Source organism: Filicampus tigris, chromosome 8, assembly GCF_054856515.1.
Source record: "Filicampus tigris isolate MCC_2025a chromosome 8, RoL_Ftig_1.0, whole genome shotgun sequence".
Classification (NCBI taxonomy): domain Eukaryota; kingdom Metazoa; phylum Chordata; class Actinopteri; order Syngnathiformes; family Syngnathidae; genus Filicampus; species Filicampus tigris.
The window spans coordinates 3,286,057-3,307,102 of NC_141224.1; the positions used below are offsets into that span (position 1 = coordinate 3,286,057).

The 21,046-nt window shown below is 44.0% G+C and overlaps 2 protein-coding genes across 4 annotated transcripts; both read right to left on the minus strand.

Annotated features, from left to right (window-relative positions):
- Positions 1-6,364: 6,364 nt before the first annotated feature.
- LOC147143034 (protein rapunzel-like) lies at positions 6,365-10,409 on the minus strand. The gene is made up of 3 exons (XM_086037754.1): positions 10,259-10,409; positions 7,850-8,346; positions 6,365-7,621 (listed from the first exon to the last, which is right to left on the minus strand). The coding sequence occupies exons 2-3, from the start codon at positions 8,341-8,343 to the stop codon at positions 6,931-6,933; spliced, it is 1,185 nt and encodes a 394-aa protein (XP_085893880.1). The 5' UTR covers positions 8,344-8,346; positions 10,259-10,409; the 3' UTR covers positions 6,365-6,930.
- Positions 10,410-12,837: 2,428 nt separating this feature from the next.
- On the minus strand, positions 12,838-20,939 carry rpz (rapunzel). 3 transcript variants are annotated; one of them, XM_086037758.1, is made up of 5 exons: positions 20,868-20,939; positions 19,533-19,612; positions 17,392-17,463; positions 16,031-16,509; positions 12,838-14,902 (listed from the first exon to the last, which is right to left on the minus strand). In XM_086037758.1, exons 4-5 carry the CDS (start codon positions 16,502-16,504, stop codon positions 14,696-14,698), a joined length of 681 nt encoding a protein of 226 aa, XP_085893884.1. In that variant the 5' UTR covers positions 16,505-16,509; positions 17,392-17,463; positions 19,533-19,612; positions 20,868-20,939; the 3' UTR covers positions 12,838-14,695. The 3 variants fall into 3 exon arrangements, with proteins under 3 accessions (XP_085893884.1, XP_085893882.1, XP_085893883.1); XM_086037756.1 differs by lacking the exon at positions 20,868-20,939 and adding an exon at positions 20,509-20,679; XM_086037757.1 differs by lacking the exon at positions 20,868-20,939 and adding an exon at positions 20,444-20,462.
- Positions 20,940-21,046: the final 107 nt, after the last annotated feature.

Consider the following 21,046-nt stretch of genomic DNA (forward strand, 5'->3'; position numbering starts at 1 on the left):
GCGTGTGTGTGCGTGTGTGTGTGTGTGTGTGTGTGTGTGTGTGTGGTGTAGAGTGAGAACGGGGGAGTGAAAAGGGGGCCACTGGACCAGGTTGTCCCCAAGACAAAACCAGCCTTGTTGTGGCTAGAAGTTGGTCGCCAAGGCAACCGCACCCACTCCCGCCAACTTGAGCCTACTAGTCCGCTAAGAACAGCAATCGCTCGGCCCCCGGAGGCATAAATTTGCGACGGCAGGCCATTGGTGGCCGGAAGAATCGCTTGGTCACAGCGCCGCGGCCGGATGAAAGGCCACGTTTGTCTCTGCCAGCACGCCGTGACAGGCGGCGCGGCTACACGCGACGTCACACATCGTGACAACTTGGTGGCATGACGGAAATTTAAGGGGAAACATTGTATTGTGTTTACAGTGAAACCCCCCGCTGATCGTTTGCGAGGCCCCGCTAGAGCACGGTTGTTAAAGCGATTGTTTTTGGGGCTTTTTACCATATCAGGCAAGTCCGAATTTAGGACAAGGTGTCAAACGTACAGCCGGCGGGCCAGAAATGGTCCATCGCGGAGCCCGAGTTGGCCTTTTTTATGCAGAACTTTATGTCTGCAATATACTGCCCCCAGGTGGCCAAAGCGTGCACACCAGAAGTAAGTAACACTATGGTTATTCAATTGAAGCACAGAATGTGGCAAAAACGGTTTAATTCTTTTTAAATGGATTTATTTGTGACATGACATGTTTTTCCAAAATGTAATATCATAAAGTGTTGTTTTGATTTTTTTTTTTTCTGCAGCAGGAACAGATGAATGGCATATCCATTCATTTAATTAATTCTATTGATGCTATAATAAGTTGAAAACATTGCGAGGGAGGTACGACTATGAAAAAAAGTTTTTTTATTTGATGCCCCACGATAAACAGGGGTTGACCGTATTCTTCTATCACCCTCTTTTTATCCGCGACTTGACTTGTCCAACAAGTCGTCGCACTGCTAGTGTGAAGGCACTTTGCTTTGCTGAAGTGACATGAAGAACGACTTTCTATTGACTGGCTTTTATCTCTTTGACCTCGGTCAGCATCTAATGTTTCCTGCCCGCCGCAAACTGCTGCTCTCCTCACCCCGGTCCACCCAGCGCCCCCCCCTGGCCAAGCTCAGCAAGTGCAAATGGGAAAGAATTCGTGAAAGTGATTTTTAAGAACACGCCTGAGTCAAAGGGTCATTTCCAGTTCATTTCTTTTGAACTGCAAAGTGGCAGTTATCATGAAATACTGGGCGAGAGGCGGCATCATTCATTGTATGACACATGCAGTGGATATAAAAAGTCTACACACCCCTGTTCAGTTTGGTGATATTAAAAAACGAGAGCAATTATTTAAAAATTTTTTTTTTATCGTTTCAAGAGATGTAAAAATAAGCGAGATAGTGTGGTTGCACAAGTGTGCACACCCTCTTAAACTGGGAAGTTCAGATGGAGCCAATCACATTCAAAGTCTTGTTGAAAGGGAGTCAGCACACACCTGACACCACTGAGTGAGTCTGATAATAAACAACAAATAAAGTGCAGCTGTTCATGAATTTTTTTATTTTATTTTATTTTTTTACTTTTTGTTTTCTAGAAGCCTTAATTTAAGTTTTGTGCTGACTGACTGCAATTTGGAACTGATGAGAATTCCTTCCACCTTGACTAAGGCCCCTGTTGATTTTGTTATGGACTTTTTTTTTTTCTTTACCTTGGTGGACTTCTCGTTATTGTTTTTATTTGAACTGTGCAAGGTGCTAATGTCATAGGCGCATTTGGATATCGCCTGTGGGAATAGATCTGTGCAAACAAGCCACACAAGATAAGTATGACGCGATGAAACACAAATATCATTTTACTATTGCGAATACTGGACTGGACAAACCGGTTTGTGGCTGCTGTGAGAAAAAAAATGAATAAAAGGCTCTGACAAGAGCTTCATATTTCCTTTCATGGACTAACTGGACTAACAATAATAACAAAGACCACATTTTGGTTAAAATGCCTATTTTGAGTGTCGCCCCCTCCCACCCCAACCAAATCTCAATGTTACAAGATGACCATAATCTTCCAATTAAGAGTCACATTTTCAAACATGTCAACTAAAATACAAATCAACTAAAATTCAATCTAACTCATGTTTAGTCCGAAAGCCTCAGCAGAAGGATTAAAAAGCCACTTGCAGCTCTGGAGCCACAGGTTGCGCACCCCTTGTCTACATCTTCCATTTTTGGGGTATGGAATGTTTCCCCCGCGATAAATGAGTTCACTGTACTGTCATCCTATATCAATATTTCGACAGAAACCTCTTGCTTGAAGGGAGGATGTCCCCGCAGATGTTTCCTGGCCGCGCGGAACAGGACGTGCAGTAACACATTTGGCCCATAGGGGTCAACAAAGTGGCCCATAGGGGTCAACAAAGGATGAGAGGGAAGACGAGAGGGAAGACGAGGACGCTTCCTACGCCGCCTCCGGTCATCCGTCAGTCTCTCGGGTCAATACCAAGCGACAGGAGAGGAAAGAGATAAAATAGAAAAAAAAAGAGGCCAGGAGGGAAGCGCTATCGATTCCCCGCCGCTGAGCCAACTTTGTTCGAGCTCCACCAGGGCAGGGCACACAATCCAATTATCCTTATTGGCCCGCATGTTGCTTAATTGCAGCCCATGTTCGATTAGTTACTTTCCGCTGCCTTCTTTTACTTCAACGAGATGCTGAGATATACGCGCGAGTCAGCAAAATGTCCCTTTTTGTCCAATTACAAAGGAGTGTTCGGGCCTGGCAGGAAATAAAAAATAAAACGATGGGAATAAAGTCACAAAATGCATCAGAAAATTGGTTTGGAAAATGAAGTTGAATTATTGCGAAAATGATGTCATAATTTGCAGACAAAAGTGTCATTAAAAATATATATTCATATTACAGAAGTAGTTGTGTGATTAGAAAAAAATTATTACGGTAAAAATCTGAATTGTCTTAGAATTTTGCATGAAATTAAAAATAAAATCTAAATTTCAGAGAAATCATCAATCAAGTAGATTTTTTTTTTTTAAAGATTATAGTGTAAGTATCATGGAAGTAAAGATGTTAAAATACACAAATAAAAAATATTTGTCCATAAACAAAATTTGTCATAACTAAGTCACAGGACTTATTTGTTGTTATTTTACAACTGCGTTCTCCCAACATTGCGACATCATTTGCTAAATTTTTACTCATGTTACTGTGGTGTTATTTTCATATATTATGGCTTACTTGACGGAAAATTTATGAATCTTTGCGATTTATGACAAAACTGTTTTGTTGCTCTGCGCTGAAATGTTTTATGCTTTGTAAGGAAATACACTCGAATGATGCCATTATCACTATCTTTGTCTAAATAGCAATTGATAGCTTTTGTTTTTAGAGTCTACACATTTTCTTCGGACAGTATGCCTGTAACTGCACTCCATTTGTCCAAAATAAAACTGCAGGCAAATCATTGTGTTTGCATAGCTTCCCTTGGCCAACGGTGCTCATTTGTTTTATGGCCTTTTATCAACAGGCGACCCAGCAGGACAGTGTTGAAGCGTTAAACTTCACTGCATCACAAGAGGAAGTGCAGCACAGGCGTCTTTTATGGGTGGGCATATCTTGCCAAAGCCTAATTGTAAAGCGCCACATTTTCTCTAGCTTTTTCTTTGTGGTCAGTGGGCTCAACTTGTAACTTGTAAATATTTAGACCAAAAACATGTTGGAAGGTGGTTCGAGGGGGGCGGGGGGGGGCACCTTCTGGAATTTGCCTCCAAGCCCATTGATGACTAATGTGCGCCTGCATCTGATTGGCTGAGAGAGGGAAGATCATCCCAGTGGAGGTCTTGGCCTGCTAAGGCTCTCCTTCATTTCCTGTTTCTCACGCTCTCCTTGTATGTGTGTGTGTGTGGGCGGGGGTGGGCGTGCGTGCGTGTGTGTAATGACGAGTATTGCCACAGTTACCTTGAAAAAGTAATCGGATTACTGAATACTCTTTACACTATACAGATTACATACATAAACATACACACATATATAGACTAAATAAATACAATTACCCAAAGTAATCACATTGTTATTTCCACTAAATATAGATTATTATACAGTTCAAAGAATAGATGGATGGGTATACACTGAGATAGATATTACACATATTCCGATGACAGCAATCTAATCATATAAAAGTATTCAGATTCATGATGATTCCTCACACTAAATATATAATAAATATACCGATCGTAGTGGTTTTAAAGATAAGTAGATTACCAGCTATTTTATGAGTACCTTTCAGCAGCTGTATAAAGACACATTAAGCATGATAAATGCATGCTATCACTCGGACACAAGTTGAGCTTTGGTCGCTGCCTGCGTCTCATTATGCCTGGTCTGCTTTCTTTCCAGTACTCACCGTTGCACGTACCTGAAAACAATTGCACGTTGGTCACCACCAGGGGGCTTCGCGTACCACATATCCTCGCCGTATGGCTTGAAGGCTCTTTATCCAATTGGATCAGTCAAAGAGCAGGATGGATGCCTAATAACATCATCGTGAGCCGAGAGGAGCCTAGCATCGATCCGCTCCCTTTTATTTCTCTTATGAAATATTGATATTGGCTTCTATCTGGTCCTGCGGATGGAGGCCTTCTGTCATTTTTCTAATGAGGGCTGACCGACTTCCTGCCTGTTCAGAAGTCGTTGCAAGTGAACGACGCGTCATAATCACACCTGCTGAATTGATGGTGCCCCTAATAACTTGGGCTACACTTTCACTCCCAGTGGACAGGCAGGCACAGCTCCAGATGATCACTGATGCCGACTGATGATTTCAGGTGGATCACAATGATTAGCTGTGAACATGTGTTCGATCAAATATGGCGGAAACGTGCGTGACAGCAGGCAGTGAGAGTCAACCTTTTCTGTTTGCACTCGCGTTTGTGTCGCTGAACGAAATTTACTCACTTTTTATCTTGTTTAAGCTGTCAAACACAACATTTGAACTTTCACCATCCGTGTGGCTCTTCTTCGCATTTAAAATTTGTGCCTCCTGTAAGGGAGCAAATACTATTCTCTGCTGGTTGGAACTGGACATTGCACCCTGTAACAATAATCCCCCCAGCGTTATCGTTTTATTTTATATATGTTGGAATGATGAATAAACTATTTTTCTATGTTTATGTTTTTTTTTCAAGTTTATTTATATTAATTCATATATTCATAAAAGTACTCTCGAGTGTGCATAGTTTTTAGAACAGATGCTTGAAAACTGTTTCAAAATGATATGAAACAAATGTGATACCAATCGAGATTAGCTATGAAAAATATGAAAAATATATATATCGTGATGGAAAGGCAAAAATCATTTTTTCATCCACCCAATTGTGGCTGTAAATCCCGTCAGGATGCTTCAAGCGTTGCCATGGTGGCGCTGGGCCTGGCACGAGGCTTTTTAACGAGGGGGAGGAAAGGAAGAACATCTCCGATCAATATTTGCTACCTTTGGCCAAAGGCCGCACAGCCGCTAATCAATTCGCTGCTGCTCTTTGCTGCACACCGCAATATTAGACACACCTCAACATACCACAACACAGGGAATAAATCTAGCACAACATAAAACATTACATGTATGACTAACTTAGTACAACTACTACTAGCCTACTGCTACTACATGACATGAAAAAAGGGACACAGAGCAAACATGAAATAAGACAAAAACACAACAAAGCCAACCAAAACATACTGTAGATGACAGTTATCACATTTCTTTTCTCGTCTTCCTGCCGCATTCCAAAAGCATGTTGGCATGCCTGCTTCATTGCCAACTCTGAATTGTCCGTTGGTGCCAATGTGGACGCTTGTTTGTCTAAATGCGCCCCGCGACTGGCCGGCGACCAGTCCAGGGTGTCTGTCAGCTGGTATAGGCTCCAGCTCAACCACCACCTCGTGAGGTTAAGCTGTAGAAAATGGATGGATGCAATATGCGAATTAAAAAAATAATAATTTCCTAAATGAGTGAAATGGAAAGCGTCTACTTTAAAGCTCCTCGTCGTTTTTTCCATTTTACAGCCAGGCAGGCAGGCCCGCACAAGACTGGGAACAGTGTCTGGCAAATAAACGCTACACATGCTAAACTAAGCACTTTGCCACTCGCCCGCGGGGGGGGTTAGCGCTGCGGTCTGGGAAACGCTGACTCGGGTGCGAAGGGGAATTCAATTAGCGGCCGCAGATGCTAACGGTGCAGCGTCAATCACATTTGCGCTGCAAAAAAGAGGAACAGCCTATTAGATTAAACACTTCCCCACATCCATAAACGACTTGTCCACTGGCAGGAAGCAAAACACATTCAATGCTCACCATTCGCTCACTTTATTTACACTGAACCAAACAATGCATAAACACTTTGTTGGGATAGGAAATTATATTTGGACACAAATATGTGCACGTCTCTTCTGCTTTAATACATCATCATTGTGTGAGTTCATGAATTGGAATATTGGTCATTTTTAAAAGTGGAACATTTGGGTTAGCTTTAGCGTTAACGTTAGGTGGGGATGCATTAGTGTTAGGGGTTATGTTTAAGATTTGGAGGTTAGTGGGTTGAGGTTAGGGTCAGGATTTAGGGTTCGGGTTTAGGGTTTGGCGTAGCGAAGATTAAGGTTAGGCTTAGATGGTTTAGGTTTGTGGATAAGGAATAGAGGGCTCGGGATTAGGGGTTAGCTAAATGCTAAAGGGTGTAGGGTTTGCAGGGTTAGGTTTGGTAGGGTGTTTGGTTTAGGATCAGAGGGTTACTTGTTTTGGATTAGGGTTAGGGTTTGGGTAAAGGATTATTGGGTTAGGGTACATTGGTCATGGCTGTAGTTTGGGGGGTAAAGGTTTGAGGTTAGATTGAACCACTGCTTTGGAATGTTTGCGTGTTTCAGTCAGCGTGTACGCACACAGCAACGTTCTTGTGCCTCTCCCAGTAGTGACAATCGTCGGGGAAACTCCAAGCCGCCGCCGAGTCTTTGTGGCGGCTGACGGCGTGAACCACAAAGCCGCTCATCCGCTTCTCCAGGACGTCCACCACGGTGGGGGCGTTGCCCTTGCGGGCGGCGCCCTCCATCATCCCCCGGACAACGTCCCTGGGCACCGTCTGGGGCCTGGTGCTGAACGACACCACCAGGTTGATGTCGTTGACCTGCAGAACCTCGAACCAGTTGCGGCCCACCACGTGGTGGAAGCGCTCGCCGGCCCTCCAGTTGCGGTAGGTGCTCCCCGAGTGGTTGATGAGGCGCACCGACCAGCTCACCCAGTCGTACTTCTTGACTAGGAAGTCCAGAAGCTGCTGGGTGGTCTCCTGGAGGTTGTCGCTTTCCTTCTCCTGGAGGAGGTGCTGGGCGTCCACTTTGGCCTGCTCCGGAAAGGCGTCCACGCAGGACTGGATGGTGGTCTTCATCCGGAGCTCGATCTCATCCATCTTGCGGCTCCAATCTTGGATTTTGTCTTCTTCTTCATGGTGGTTTTGGCTCAAGGCCGTGTGTCCCATCAGAGCGATGAGGCCCAAGCAGAGGAGCTCCTTCATGCGAACGCAAAAGTCCTCCAGGAGGCGGCGGTTCCTGGAGATGTACCTGACAACACATCACATCTTGTATTAGTGTCAGCAGTTTTCGAATGGCAACTCCAACCTTATTCTAACCTCAAACGTATCCTAACCTTTGCAAAGCCTAAAGCCAAATCCAATCTGTTTTTGTGTATTTTAAAAAAAACTTTTTTTTTTTTTTTTTCTTTTTTGCAATTTTAAAAAAAAGCGAATATCAGCCCGATTAACCGTCCGTCCCCTAAATAACTGAGTGTACCTTTCCACCACATCCAAAATGGACTCTCCAAAGCTGCTGTTGCCCATGAGTGCGTGGTAGAGCACAAATAAATTCTTCTCGCCGCCACTCCTGGAGAAATGCTCCTGGAATAATTTGGTCTTCACCTCCCGGAACTGCGGCTTGGCCTCAATGATGTCCATGTACTTCCTGAACTGATTCCGGAGGTTCTCCTCCACGGCAAAGTACTGCGAGTCCAGCCGGGCCTTCTTGAGCTCGCAGTCGATGTCCTCCAGCTGGCCCGAGAGAAGGTCCAGACTGTTGCGGACGGTCAGGAATTGCTCCTTGACGTAGAAGACCTCCTTGCTGTGGACGTTGTCCAGGACCAGACGCAGAACCGGAGCGGCGGCCTCGCACAGCGGGAAGAGTTCCCCCACCGCGCTGGCCACAACCTCAGCGCCGCGCTCCAACATGTCCATGGCCGCCTCGATGGCCTCCTTCTTCTGGGCCACCACCTTCTCCAGGGGACTACTCATAATCTACAAGACAGGACAATTCAGGAACATTCAAAACATTTGTGAGCAATTGTTTTTTAATTTTTTTAAATGGATTTTAACAGTACACCGACAAGCCTGAAAATTGAGTTGCGCTTAAAGCGCAGTACCACGTTCTGCCACAACACGCCGGGCAGCATTGAGCTCTTGTGGAGGATGCGGAGAGTAATCATCAGCAAGAAGAAGAGTGAGAGAAGGTCCCCCATTAAGATGCGGAACTGCGCGAGCGAGTCTTCAAGTGATGTTATACGATATGCTCTAATTTCTTGACAGCGAGAAAGCAGAACAGGTGCGAAGGGACGCTCGACAAAAGTTTATTTTAAAAAGCCTTAGTGTGGTTTAATCCACTTCGGAGGGGTAGAGCTATCATCAAAAATGCTTTTTATATGAAATTTAGCGTTCACTGCACATCCTGACGTGTATTCTGCATGAGGAAAACTTCGGTGCGTCTCCCTTCTTTTTTTTTTAATCAACATCGTTGGTAGCTATCAGCCATTGTCATGACAACGGCCCGGCTATCGTCAAACCGGCTGAGGCGAGCTCCACAAGTCCAGAGAAACAACAACATTGAAAAAAAAGAAAAAAAGATTACAGCAGGAGAGGGAGCGTCTTGTTATCTGGTTGTTCCACTCTCAGCATCCATTATTTACGCCGGCAGCGAAATTCCATAAACGGCTACTGTGGATTCAAAAGTCACTGATCACTCAGCCAATCAGGGTATAACCTGAAGCTAATTTACTGTACATGTTTGTTTGTTTTTGTTTAGGTTGGGTAATCATCTGATTAGGTTTGAAAAAATAACATGCCTATTTTGACAAAGTAAGGAGTACAGATAATAACCTCCATTGGTGGGCTTACGTTATAAGTAATAAGCCATAAGTGGAATTTTACAACACACTTTTAAAATCATACCAATACTTTTAAAAACATACAGTTTGAGAGAGAGCAAGAGCAATGGATAACAATTTGAGCTAATGGAGCTAATTTATTAGTGACTTGTGCTCACGCCGTGTGAAAAGCTGGTGGCATATATTCCAGCCACGGTAGACTAGAAGTGGACATATTTTCACGGCTCAAACACAATGAAATTGCTAGACAAAGCACATTGAATAAAACGTTTTCATTAAATTATCGGTTGCACGTGATTGAAATGTGGTAAACTGATGTAAATTTCCCCTCTTTTCCTCCAAATTAAACAAATAACATACGGCAGTTGACCACATTTGAATCATATGGGACCGATAGGTACTTGCTCAAATGGAGTAAAGTCAAAGGACTTTTTTTCAGAGCATCCATTTTTAGTGGGGTGTGGTTGCACAAATTTTTAACACTTTCAAGCCTCACTCATATGGCTTTTTTTTTTTAACTCATTCAAATATGGCAGGTTAAGAAAAAAAAACCTCTTCTCTGTTCTGGCTCAAATTTACAAGACATTTTCACTTTACAGGGACTTGAAGTAGAATAGCCAGGTACTGATTATGATACAGTTTCAACCACCACAGTTGTCGACACAGTTCCACGTTGTGGATAGTGGATGTGACCAACTCCGGAGCTGGTGATGTTTTCAAAAACAAAAATCATAAATAAAACACAGCACTGAAAGTAGTGATGTCATACACACAAAATGGAGGCTGTTTGTGTGTGCGTGTCCTTGAGTGGATGCGAGCATCCAAGGCCGAGAGGGGCGGGGGGGGGGAAACTCCTTAACATTCATATGTCAACACAAATAAAAATAAGAGACCGATTCTGGGAAACAAAATAATTCATAAAAATAAAACCAGTAATTGCGCAGTGGATGCGCGCTTTTACGCGCAAGAGGTCTCCTCCTGACGTCACCTGACTTTGCGAGAATATTCATGCTCTCCAGTCCAGATAAGAATATTCAGCACATTCTTACCTCTGCTTCTTTCTTTTTCACGTCGGACAAGTTGTTAAGTGGAAGATTCCCAGCGTGATGCTTATGAGGAAAGGATACATGGGGAGGGGTCCCAAAGAAGAGAGAGAAAAAAAGAAAGGAGCGATGCGCAGTGCAAGGGGGGGGGGGGAGATGTGCGAGACGTGACAACATATTGCTGTGTTTTTTCGTCCAACCCAAGGTGGATTTTAAGGTTTACGATTCTTTTGTTATTTTTGAGCTTTTCTTCAATGGGTCCACCTTGAGGAGCCTCTTGGAGGTGTACAACATCACGCATGCCATTGAAGGTAAGAACATAACCTCATTTATGTTGAACATATGATTGCGCATGTGTTCAAAAGAAATAATCAAGCGTGTGTTGATTTTGAAGCCATTCGCAAACAAGAAACATGCGTATTTTGTTCACTATCAGGTTTGATGGGACCCTTTTTTCGTTGCGCATTGAACGAATTTCTCTGGCTAAAATGTTACATTAAAAGACGGAATAAGATGGTTTTATTTGTAACAATGTATACAAGTGATGGCGCAAATGCTGCTTCGTGCGCAAAAATTACAAATGAGCGTCCACCAACACACGTACACTAACACGCACATACAAACACCCACACACGCACACACACATCACCGCCAACCTGCACCAAAAATAAATCACGATGATGACGCAAATCCTGCCACAGCCCAGGCAAGCAACATTAGTCAACGTAATTTTGGTTTTAATTTTTCTTTTCTTTCTTTTTTTTTGGGGCGGGGGGGGTGGGGTGGTTATTATGTGACTCCCGTGACCTACTGCAGGGATGAGCAGCAGATTTGTGTGGGTCAAATCAGCATTTTTCTAGATTGCGCACGTATGGAACCAGTTCATCTGGTTTTCCATGGGGGCTTCAGCACTGACTATACTTTCTTGAAATTTTAGATAATTATCGTAATGCTCGATTTGGATGCTGACATATTATAGTTTACAGCACATGAAGAGGAAATGTTATTGGGTGTATGTGGTGGACAGTTTGTGGAAACAGGTGGAATGTTTAGAGTTGAGAGAAATAGCAACATCTGGCGGATACGTTGAGAAACTGCACCTCCATGTTCGTCTCTGGTAACATTCTGGATATTGACGTACGTACATTGCCGGAGTCAGGCCAAAACATCCTATTTCATATTTTTTCACAAATCGATACTATAGGTCTGCTCCCACGTACCCCCCCCCCATATATATTTCCGACTTAAGCTCTGAAAACGGCTTGCTGTCTTTGATGATGCAATATAAATGGCTCGACAAACATGCTAATTGGATTCCCTGAAAAGCGATGCTTTTGGAGTGGCGAGATTTCCATCCGACTCCAACAATATATCTTACATTCTAGTAGGCGGCGACCTTGGCCTATAATTTCATATTGAATGATAAATGTTAAAAAAAAAAAAAAAAAGTTGTTTTTCGCTACTTTGCCAGTGCATCACACGTGACTTTTACACCTTCCATCCATCCATTTTCGTCACTATCCTGTGGAGAGTGCTGCCTGCCCCCATAACCCCCACCCCCACCCCCACACACCGGGACGTGTGCGATAAGCGGTAGATAATGGATGGATGCACGAATGAACACGTAATTTCGAGAAATAGCACCCTCTCGTGGACAAATAAGGGACTGCACCTTTGATTGAAGCGTTTCAGTCTGGGCCGGGGGCATAAACTACCAATCGGTGTTTTAATTTTGACATTTTAAATAGAAAAGAATTTCTCGATACATATATGTAACAGTGGTGATACTGCGCTGTACCAAACACATGGGCTTCAAATCCGAGGTCTTACTAAAATACTTCACACACCACCAGCTGGCATGCTACGTTTTGATATTTTACAGTGAATAGTAAATAAGGTATTTCATTTGATTTCCAACACAGTGCATATCAAGTATATTCATCAGCCGCACATCTGGTCATAAAAAAAAAAAAATCTGTTTATGCGCATTACATTTTTTTAAAATTATAAATTGAATAGTACATTAAAAAAAAAAAGACTGACTAAAGTATCTTTAGTAATTTACGTTATAAGTTTTTGTTCTATGTGCATCTGCCAGCATCTTGAGCTGGCCACGAACCACACTTATTAGTCCTCGACATCGTATCACTTCTAGGATAACATCAAATACACAATCATGGTCACATATCGTTTTGCTCTGAATTAAATTTCGAAGTAGTTTGGGGAAGATGGAGATCTTGGCGTATCCAACTCACACTATCGTCTCTCTTTAAAGTGGTGGAATAAAAATTAAGCAGATGAAGCCATCAGTTTTCATCCAAGAGGTCTAACATTTTGTCCGTTAGCGCCCCCTGCAATTGATGTGAAAGTTTCCTCGGGTTCGCGTTGCCAATGTCACGGCTCACGACGTTGGCAATGCGAGCCCCATGCAGGGCACTTTCACGTCAATTCCAGTACAGGACAAAATGGTCAAACCGATTTCAAACTGAGCATCTAAGTCTTGGTTCAGGCTGATGAATGTCCCTAATCAGGTGTCCAGTAAGACCAGACAGCACTAAGGCAGAAAAACAAAATGACTCCCAAAATCACGTATGCATGGACTCGTATTTATTTGCAATGGTGCGAACAAAACGTGCAACAATAATAAAAACAGAACAGCCCTACACAATCAAACTGCCAACATGAGACGTATACACCCATAATTCATTCTTTTTTACACTGGATATGTTGATAACACAGTAAAAATTGAGAGGATGTCTCACAATAAAGTAAAAAAAAAAAGAAGAAAGAAAAACAAAACAAGAATATAAACATTGAGGCACCGCTGGCTGCAATCCAAACAAAAGGGCAATAAAAAAAATTCAACCCGTAGTGGTCGCTGTTGCTTTGCTTTTCAGATAAAGTGCCCGTTCAATAGAAAGTGACCAGCTCGGCCATTTTTAAAGTCATTCTGCACAAAGTGGAAGGAAGTGCTTCTTAAAAAGTAGTGTTCGTGCAAGTCAAGCGCCATTCTCGCTAAGTGTCATGAAAACGAGTGTAACCACTTTTAGTGTTCAGGTATGAGCTCAGTATGACGACGGCGCATAACATTCATCCGATGAAATCTTTTTGCGATCGCTGATTTTCAGAGCATCTCACCGGCCGGTCGGCGTTCGGATAAGATGGGGATTTTTTTGGACAACATCATCCATTACTTCCATCGGGTTGTCATGCGTCCTAACTTGTAACGAAGAACATGAAGACGTTTCGTGGGTTGGTCCCAGAGTTTATAACACAAGTGAATTGACTTCCACCTTACAATTTGATCAAAACCCAGACTTGTCCCAGCGGTGGGCAAACTCAAGCACTCAAGGGCCGCATTTGACTTTTAAATGGACACGAGATAGCTCAGATAAGGGCGGGGGGAATGAAATGTCATCATTTAATTGTACCTGTTTATAATTACTTCTAATTAACTAACTCAATGGCTGCCATGGACGCTTACATTTGTCAACTACTACCAGCAATGACAAATACATTCGTCAAGTTCATTTTTTCAACAGGCAGACATGGTGGAGGCTCTCGCCTAGCTTGTCAAATTCAACCTCGTACGTGATCGTACTGACGAACAAAATGCCAGCAGGTGGCGGGCTTGCATTGGAAATCAGCACAGCTTTTAAATTGAAGATTAAGATTAGGCGGCCAATGAGTTGAGGCACCTGACACTCCAACAGAATGTCGCAGTTCATGGAGTGAAGAAAGGCACCTTGACACTCAACTCCAGCCACGTGGGGAGTCGGCATCTGCTTACTGTGTTTCTTAGGCGTATATGTGTAAATGCATTTGTTGTTATGCCTTCAAAGGCTTTTTCTCAGTCTTGTTTTTGTTTTCTGGTTTGAGGTGTCACGACAGCTCCCAAAATTAGCGTCAAAGTCACGGTTCTGTTGTCATGTTTGCTCCACAAAAAGCTTTTCTGTCCGCTTGAAATCAGAACGTGTTCTACTGCTAGTTAAGAAAGGACATAAAAAGCTCGATTTTTTTTTTTTTCTGGTGAAATAAGTGTCTACTTTCTGGTTTGCTAGGTTTGGTGCTTATAAAGTGGAAGAACCTAACCTTGAAAGATCAGTCGAAGTGCTCGCAAATGGCTGGCAGTCAATGAATTAAATAAGTATTTCTTTTGAAAAAAATAATGTTCAGAATATGTAACATTTTTGCCCATGTGTTATTACTTAAGAAAAAAATATAATTAGTGAATTATTAAATTAAATATATGAAATAAAAATACCAATACCCAATGTAAGGAAGGAAAAAAAAAAAAAGGACTAAATCAATGCAACCAATATTTGAGGACGCTTGATAATGTAAATGCTAACCGGGCCGCACTTTATGTAACGTGGGAGTAGCGCACGTGCCTTTGCCCACCGCTGGAGTAGAAGCTAACGATGACGATGGGCGTGTACCCGTTCAGCGGCACATGCGCAACGCCTGCTGCATCTTGGCCTGCACGTTCTCCATCTTCTCGGCCCACTCCTCGCTCAGGCCGGCGTCGTCGTCGCCGATGACGGCGGCGTAGCCCATCAGGGCGATCAGGCCGATGCAGAACAAGTAGGTGAGGCGCGTGCACAGGCGCTCCATGGCCCGCCGATCGCCCCCCGAGTGCTTCAGGAACACCTCAAAACAACAACAAAAAGGCACCTTCATAAAGACTCTTCCAATGACGGCCGGCCCTCATTGGATGGCGGGCTGACGCCCACGTAGGGCTGGTCGATTGCACCGTCGCAGATCGTGATGGTCATAAATTCAGGTCCGTCACAGCTTGTCCGCATGTTCACTCCAGCAAACGTGAAGGAGACAAGTGCGACTTTTCATGTGTGTGTGATGTGGTGAGGAAAGGAATTGTCTCACTTTTTGAATCCATCTAACGCAAAAAAAAAACCTTTTGTTTCTAAGATTTGCACATCACATCACTGCCATCGTGGGTCTTGTGCTTTTCGAATACAAGACTCCCCATTGGAGGCGCTCATAAGGCAGCCAACGCTGCCCTCTGCTGGCCAGACTTAGACATTGCTCGGTATTACGCCATACTATGGTTTTACCCGTCGCTGTTATTTTATATCTCTTCTGCATTTGTAATGTAAAGCAAAATGTTTTAAATATTTTTCATGTTCAACAATTTCCTTTTTTATTTACAGTACATCATGTTAAAATCTTGAGTACTTTCTAATTTGTTTTCCAGTACAGACGCTTTCAAATTGGCAGTTTTGATATAATATTAAACAAAAAAAATTCATAATTGAGAACGGGTGTTATGAAAACGTATAGTCACCCAGCCCACCGACAATAAGTGAAATTCTGCAAAAGACATTTTCAAATGCCTGATGATGTCGCCTGGTGTAAGGCAAGACTATTGACCAGCCTCATAAGATGGTGTCTTGATTGTCTTCAAACAACTGAATTCAGTTGTTTATGTAACATGGGCTCATGATTGTGTACATGCTCGATGCATGGATGTTGTTTGGAATCCTTTTACTCATTCCCAAATCACTACAATTGAATTTTTAGCATACTTTTTTTTTTTTGTCAGTTATTCAATGCTAACGTCACAGACGGGCTAACGGAAATGAGCGTGGATCCTACGCACAATCTAAAATTTCAAACAAGTGCTCCTTTTTCACACATGGAGGATACAAAAACACTCGCAGGCGACATTCTCTCGCTGTGTGGGAAGAGCCCCTTACACTGGCGTTTAGGTTTTTGTTATTATGGCGGACCGGTCCGGAACGCCCGTCAGCGACTCACCTCCAGGATGGGCCGGCTGAAGAGTTTGGGTATCCCCACCACGCCGTCGTAGAGCGTGTGCAGGTTCTGGTCGCCCAGGTCGTCGGCGTAGCTGCGGGCGAAGTCTTCCTTCTTGCGCTCGCTGTGCTCGGGCCGGGCCTCCACCAGCTCCATGAACTTGCGGAACTGGTTCTTGAGGTTCTCCTCCACCGAGGCGTACTGGCTGTTTAGCGTCTCCTTCTGGATGGCCACCAGGGCATGGCGGTTCTTGCGCGAGAGCTCGTCCAGCGCCCGGTTGACGGAGCCGAACTCGCGCTTGAGCGTGCGGATGTCCTCGTCGTCGATGTGGTGCAGGACCACGCGCATCAGCGAGCCGGCCACGCCGAAGATGGGGTTGACCACGGCCGCTGCCGACGAGATGGTGGCCACGCACTGCAGCACCTTCACCATGCCCTGCTTCAGCTTGGTGTGCTCCTCCACGATCTCCTCTTCCATCGCGGCTACAGGGAGGGACGACACGGTCATCAAAATGGCGTAGGCCCCGCCCTCGGATGGAATCCTACGCTTATCGGGGGATACGAGATATGAGAGCGCCAAAGCACTACTGTGTTTTTACACAGTACACAGGGCTTTGTTTCCATCTTGTGGCATCTGAGGATGGATGCCCAAAAATATGGGAAAAAGTGTGTCCGCATTTCTGTGAATTCACGAGTAGAAAATGGAGACAGAGATTTCGATAAGGAGCCTGAGCAGCGACACACGAATGCGGAAGCGATCGATTCAGTGACTCACTAATGCGCTTCAGCCTCATCCTACTGACATATTTTCCATACAAATCATGTCAAGCAGGATCCATTTTGGTGTGTTTGCTTAGATTTTCAAAAACGAACATGACCGTCCAAAGAAACAGATTTTTTTTTTATTAGTTATTCGACCTTCATCCTATCCAACATATTTAATTTTACATATACATCATGCCAAAGTGATCTGACCTAATCAAGAACTGGCTTCTATTTTCAAAAGGTTGACTCAGATTAGATATTTTTTAGATATGTTTATTTTCCCCCCAAAACTTCAATGTCCAAAGAAAAGAGGATTATTATATAATTTCATATCAATATTTTGGAAAATTGATACTTTGAGATTCTACTCACTAGGATGAAGGTCAAGTGAAATGTTTCCAAAAATTTGCGTTCGATGGGGCAAATGTGTCAGCTCACGTTCGCGGCAACATTTGTCACTGCTACTGACAGACGAGCAGCACAAATGCAACACAAACCATCAGCTGACGTTAGCTCAGCGTGGCTAACCGATAGCCTCGGCAACAGCGCAAACATTTCACGCACTTTCACGGAGGATTCCCCGATAGCACGGGTGCTTACATGCTTTGGGTTTTTTTTTTTCTCTCCTTTTCTGGAGCTCCCCCTGGAACAAAAACGTGTTCGGGCACCGTCCTGCAACGACACACACAAGCCCCGTTCAGAGAAAAAACACAAACTGAGTGAAGCACAATGCAGAGACATTTTTGGTTTCCGGTGAGGAAAGAGTTAAGCACAAGCCTCTCCTGTTCCGCTGCAGCTTTTTTCTTTTCAGCACCAGGCCGCCGCGAGCGCACGTCTTAGGGCCGCCGCGATAGCTCCTCGTGGGCCGAGCCAAACGAACGGACGACAGAGCCGTTCTGTGACGGAACTGGGAACCGCATTTCTTACATAATCCCTTCATGAACGGGCCACGGACAGCTCTAAAGACTCGATTACACCTCCAGATCCTGCGGGGCGTGTGCGTTTGTGTTGTACATGTGTTACCACACGCGCCCACTAGAGGGGAGCAAAAGTGTCACCACTCACTCTTGATTTCAGCACCACCACCAGTGGACTGAAAGCAGGTGCTTCAGCCTTCAGTGGCCAAAACAGCCCTTTAAACAGCACAAAATGGAGACACGCAATTGAGAAATTGTTTAAATGGTTATTTTTGTGACTTCTTTTGATCTGTTATCTTGGTTCTATAACTAAAGTTTAATAGTGCCATGTATGTACTTTTTCTTGTTTACACAGATGAGGTCGTGACCCAGTCCAGTGACGCAACTCAAGGCGGTCACTTGATGCAACTGAAGAGTGCGGAATGCAAAATGACCACCATTTAATATTGATGAACACAAGTGAGGTAAGCAGAATTCCAAACGACATGAAGGAGGTGAGCCAAATTCAAGACAAATTCAATGAAGAGGATTTGGATGCCAAGGATATAGGATATACAGCGACTTTTTTGACTAATGTGTTTTTATTTGGGGGCGGGTGAATGTAATGATTGAAGTTGGTGGTGAAGGGCGGGAGCACAGACTAGCTCAATTTGTATTCTGGTGATTCGAGATATTTATTTAAGACTCTACAACTGATAGAAAATGAAAATAAAAGACGGACACAGGAGGTGAGCAGAGTTCAAACTGGCCACCATTGAAGCGCACAACAGGTTTAGGCATACTCAAAATGGAAACTATTTAGTTGTTCATTTTAAATTATCGGACACAACCAAGGTGAGCAGAATTCAAGAGTGCTGCCATTTAAAAACAGGTGCGACAATCTTAAAATGGTGTCCGTAAAAAAGGCACTGACACACAGCTAGAGAGCTTCCTATATGTCGTTTTCTCTGCAATTGGTAGTCTTAAGTGTACCACTTTGATATATTAGTTTAAATGTGTAAAAAAAATAAAAATAAATAAAAAATCACCCTCTATTTGACTTGAAAGAGCATCAGTTGGTGTGTGCTTCTCCCACTTTGGAGGGATGTAAGATTTGACGTGCTCTCAGGAACATTTAATTGACTAGTTTGGTAAATAAATAAATTTACATATTTACAGTGAAAACACGGGAAATGGTCTATGAAGGTGACTATTGTCTGAAATCTAAACAAGGAAGTGAGGAGCAGCTTCCTGACGTCACCTGTTACCAGCTCGACAGCCATCTTGAACGCTCTCAAAAAAAAAGCATAGCAACAAGCTAAGCTAATTAAAGTAAAAAACTCAAATGTCACCATTAAAGTTCGTCATTTATCGTTCAATTGACATTTTTCTTCCACGTGAACATTTATGAACGAGTTTGCTGTGTGTCAGGACGCAAATGGAGTGCTATTAGGCAGTTGAAGCCAGGGAAGCGCACACCCTTGAGGCTTATCAACTTCAAATAACTGGGACGACTGAGGCTAAAACATAACAATAAAAAGTCTTCCGGACTTGTTGAGTGTTTGTGGATGTTTGGAAGAGGCCAAACATCCGTTTTGGTAAAGAATAGAGGCCCACAGGCAGGGTGAGGCTCCTTCCTGCCTGCTTTGGCTCCCTCTAGCCGCGCCTCCATGTTTGCTTCTTAACGCACAACCGTGGCCTTAGCCGCTTGAAAATACTGCAAACACGCCAAATTAGCCCTGAAAACTCGTCCTTCTTAGCCTCAACGCGGGCTACACTTTCTCCAATTGGGATCCCGAGCAATATTAGCCAACACTGGCCAGGGAAGGTCTGCTTCTTTCTTACCTTTTAGTAGCTGACTTCCACCTTGGAGCGCCTGTCCGACGGCCCAACCTCGACTGGCTCCTTCTTCTTCCCAGCAATCCCTGCAAAATGGACACGTCCATGTACGTTCGACGTGTAGGGGTGAAAATATTGGTATTAACCATCATTTAAGGGCCTACAGATCGCCCCAAACGCGCAAAATGGTAATCTGGAGCTAAATAAAGCCATTCTTCAAAGTGCTATTTGAAAACGTCACATTAAATGCCTGAAATATTAAAGACCCCCTTCACATTTCCAGCTATCACACCCCCCGTTTTGAACATATTCTGGTCCATTCCGCATCCAAATAGTCGAAACTAAGACCGAATAGTCAGTGTGCGCGCAGCCGAGCTCCAAAAAGAAGACTTTTGAGCGTCTTGCCAAGCCCCGCGGCATCTTTCAGACACGAACAAACACTCCATTCTTGATATTTATAAGTCCAGCAGGCACTTTAGAGTTTCAAAAATGCTTGGCGACGACTTCCAAACCAGTAAAAGTCCACAGAGTTGAGGAGAAAGACGAAACTTCTCCAAAGGTGCACGGGTGCGCCCTGGTGCCAATAGGACTTTTCCGTTGGCTCCAAATGAGTACAAAAACTAAAGAAATCTAAAACATGATATCTAAAAAAAAAAAACACCCTGAACATTCAAGTTTTGCCGTAAGATGCGAGTTCCGATGGAAAAATTAATATTGAATCCGTTTTCCCGTATGGTCCGGCAGAAAGCGCACCAAGGAGGCGCACAAGCCACTGGAAGTTGAAACATGCTCAATTTAGCGTCTTTAAGCCTTCCAAATGTTCAAATAAAAGTGGGGGCAAAGTATTAGTGCTGCTTGTTTAGCATTTCACTGCTTCACAGGCGAATAATGTGACACAATTGAGCCTTTTAACTTGCCGAGCCAGCCAGTGGTTGCGCGCGCACGCAGCCATCTGCTCCTTCGCCGCCTTCTTCTTGCTTACTTTCTTTGTTCGGCGCACGCTCGAAAAAGGCGTCCCATAAATCTCGTGGTGCAAAAGCTCCAGAAACCAAGCGCGTCAATCTTACAACTGAAGTGACTCAGTGGCGGTTGGAGCTGTTTTGCCCCAAAACAAACGCCACTCGGCCCATTTTGTGCATGCAAATAAGAATAGCTGGGCAGCGACCCTCCGTCCCCGGTTTATGTCCTGCATATTCAATCGGCCCACGTGGTCCCAGTCGGTCGGAGTCAGCCAACCGGCGTCGAGAACAGACTTTAAGGATACCGCGTCACATGCAGGTGCCGCACTCCTGACACGCGGTCGAGTCAGGCAACAATAAAAAATAAAAGGGTGTGGTGTACCTTGCGGTTCCACAGACACAATGACATATGTCACATATTCTTTTTTTTCCACCGATGACAACGCTGTGCGTGTGTCAGTTGATGCTTGGCGGCGCGTCTGCTCGTGCGGCACCTGCGTGTGACGTAAACTTTATGTAATCGACGCCGATTGGCTGTCGACTGTGAAGGACGGGCTGGGA

Bases quoted from the DNA above. Each gene is read 5' to 3' on its own strand.
- LOC147143034 (XM_086037754.1), bottom strand. From the start codon at position 8,343: ATGAGTAGTCCCCTGGAGAAGGTGGTGGCCCAGAAGAAGGAGGCCATC. The intron at 7,622-7,849 runs GTACACTCAGTT...ATGTGTTGTCAG, and splicing joins ATTTTGGATGTGGTGGAAAG to GTACATCTCCAGGAACCGCC.
- rpz (XM_086037756.1), bottom strand. From the start codon at position 20,546: ATGGGACGCCTTTTTCGAGCGTGCGCCGAACAAAGAAA. The intron at 19,613-20,508 runs GTAAGCAAGAAG...TCCATTTTGCAG, and splicing joins GCGTGCGCCGAACAAAGAAA to GGATTGCTGGGAAGAAGAAG. The intron at 14,903-16,030 runs GTGAGTCGCTGA...TGTTGTTTTGAG, and splicing joins TCAGCCGGCCCATCCTGGAG to GTGTTCCTGAAGCACTCGGG.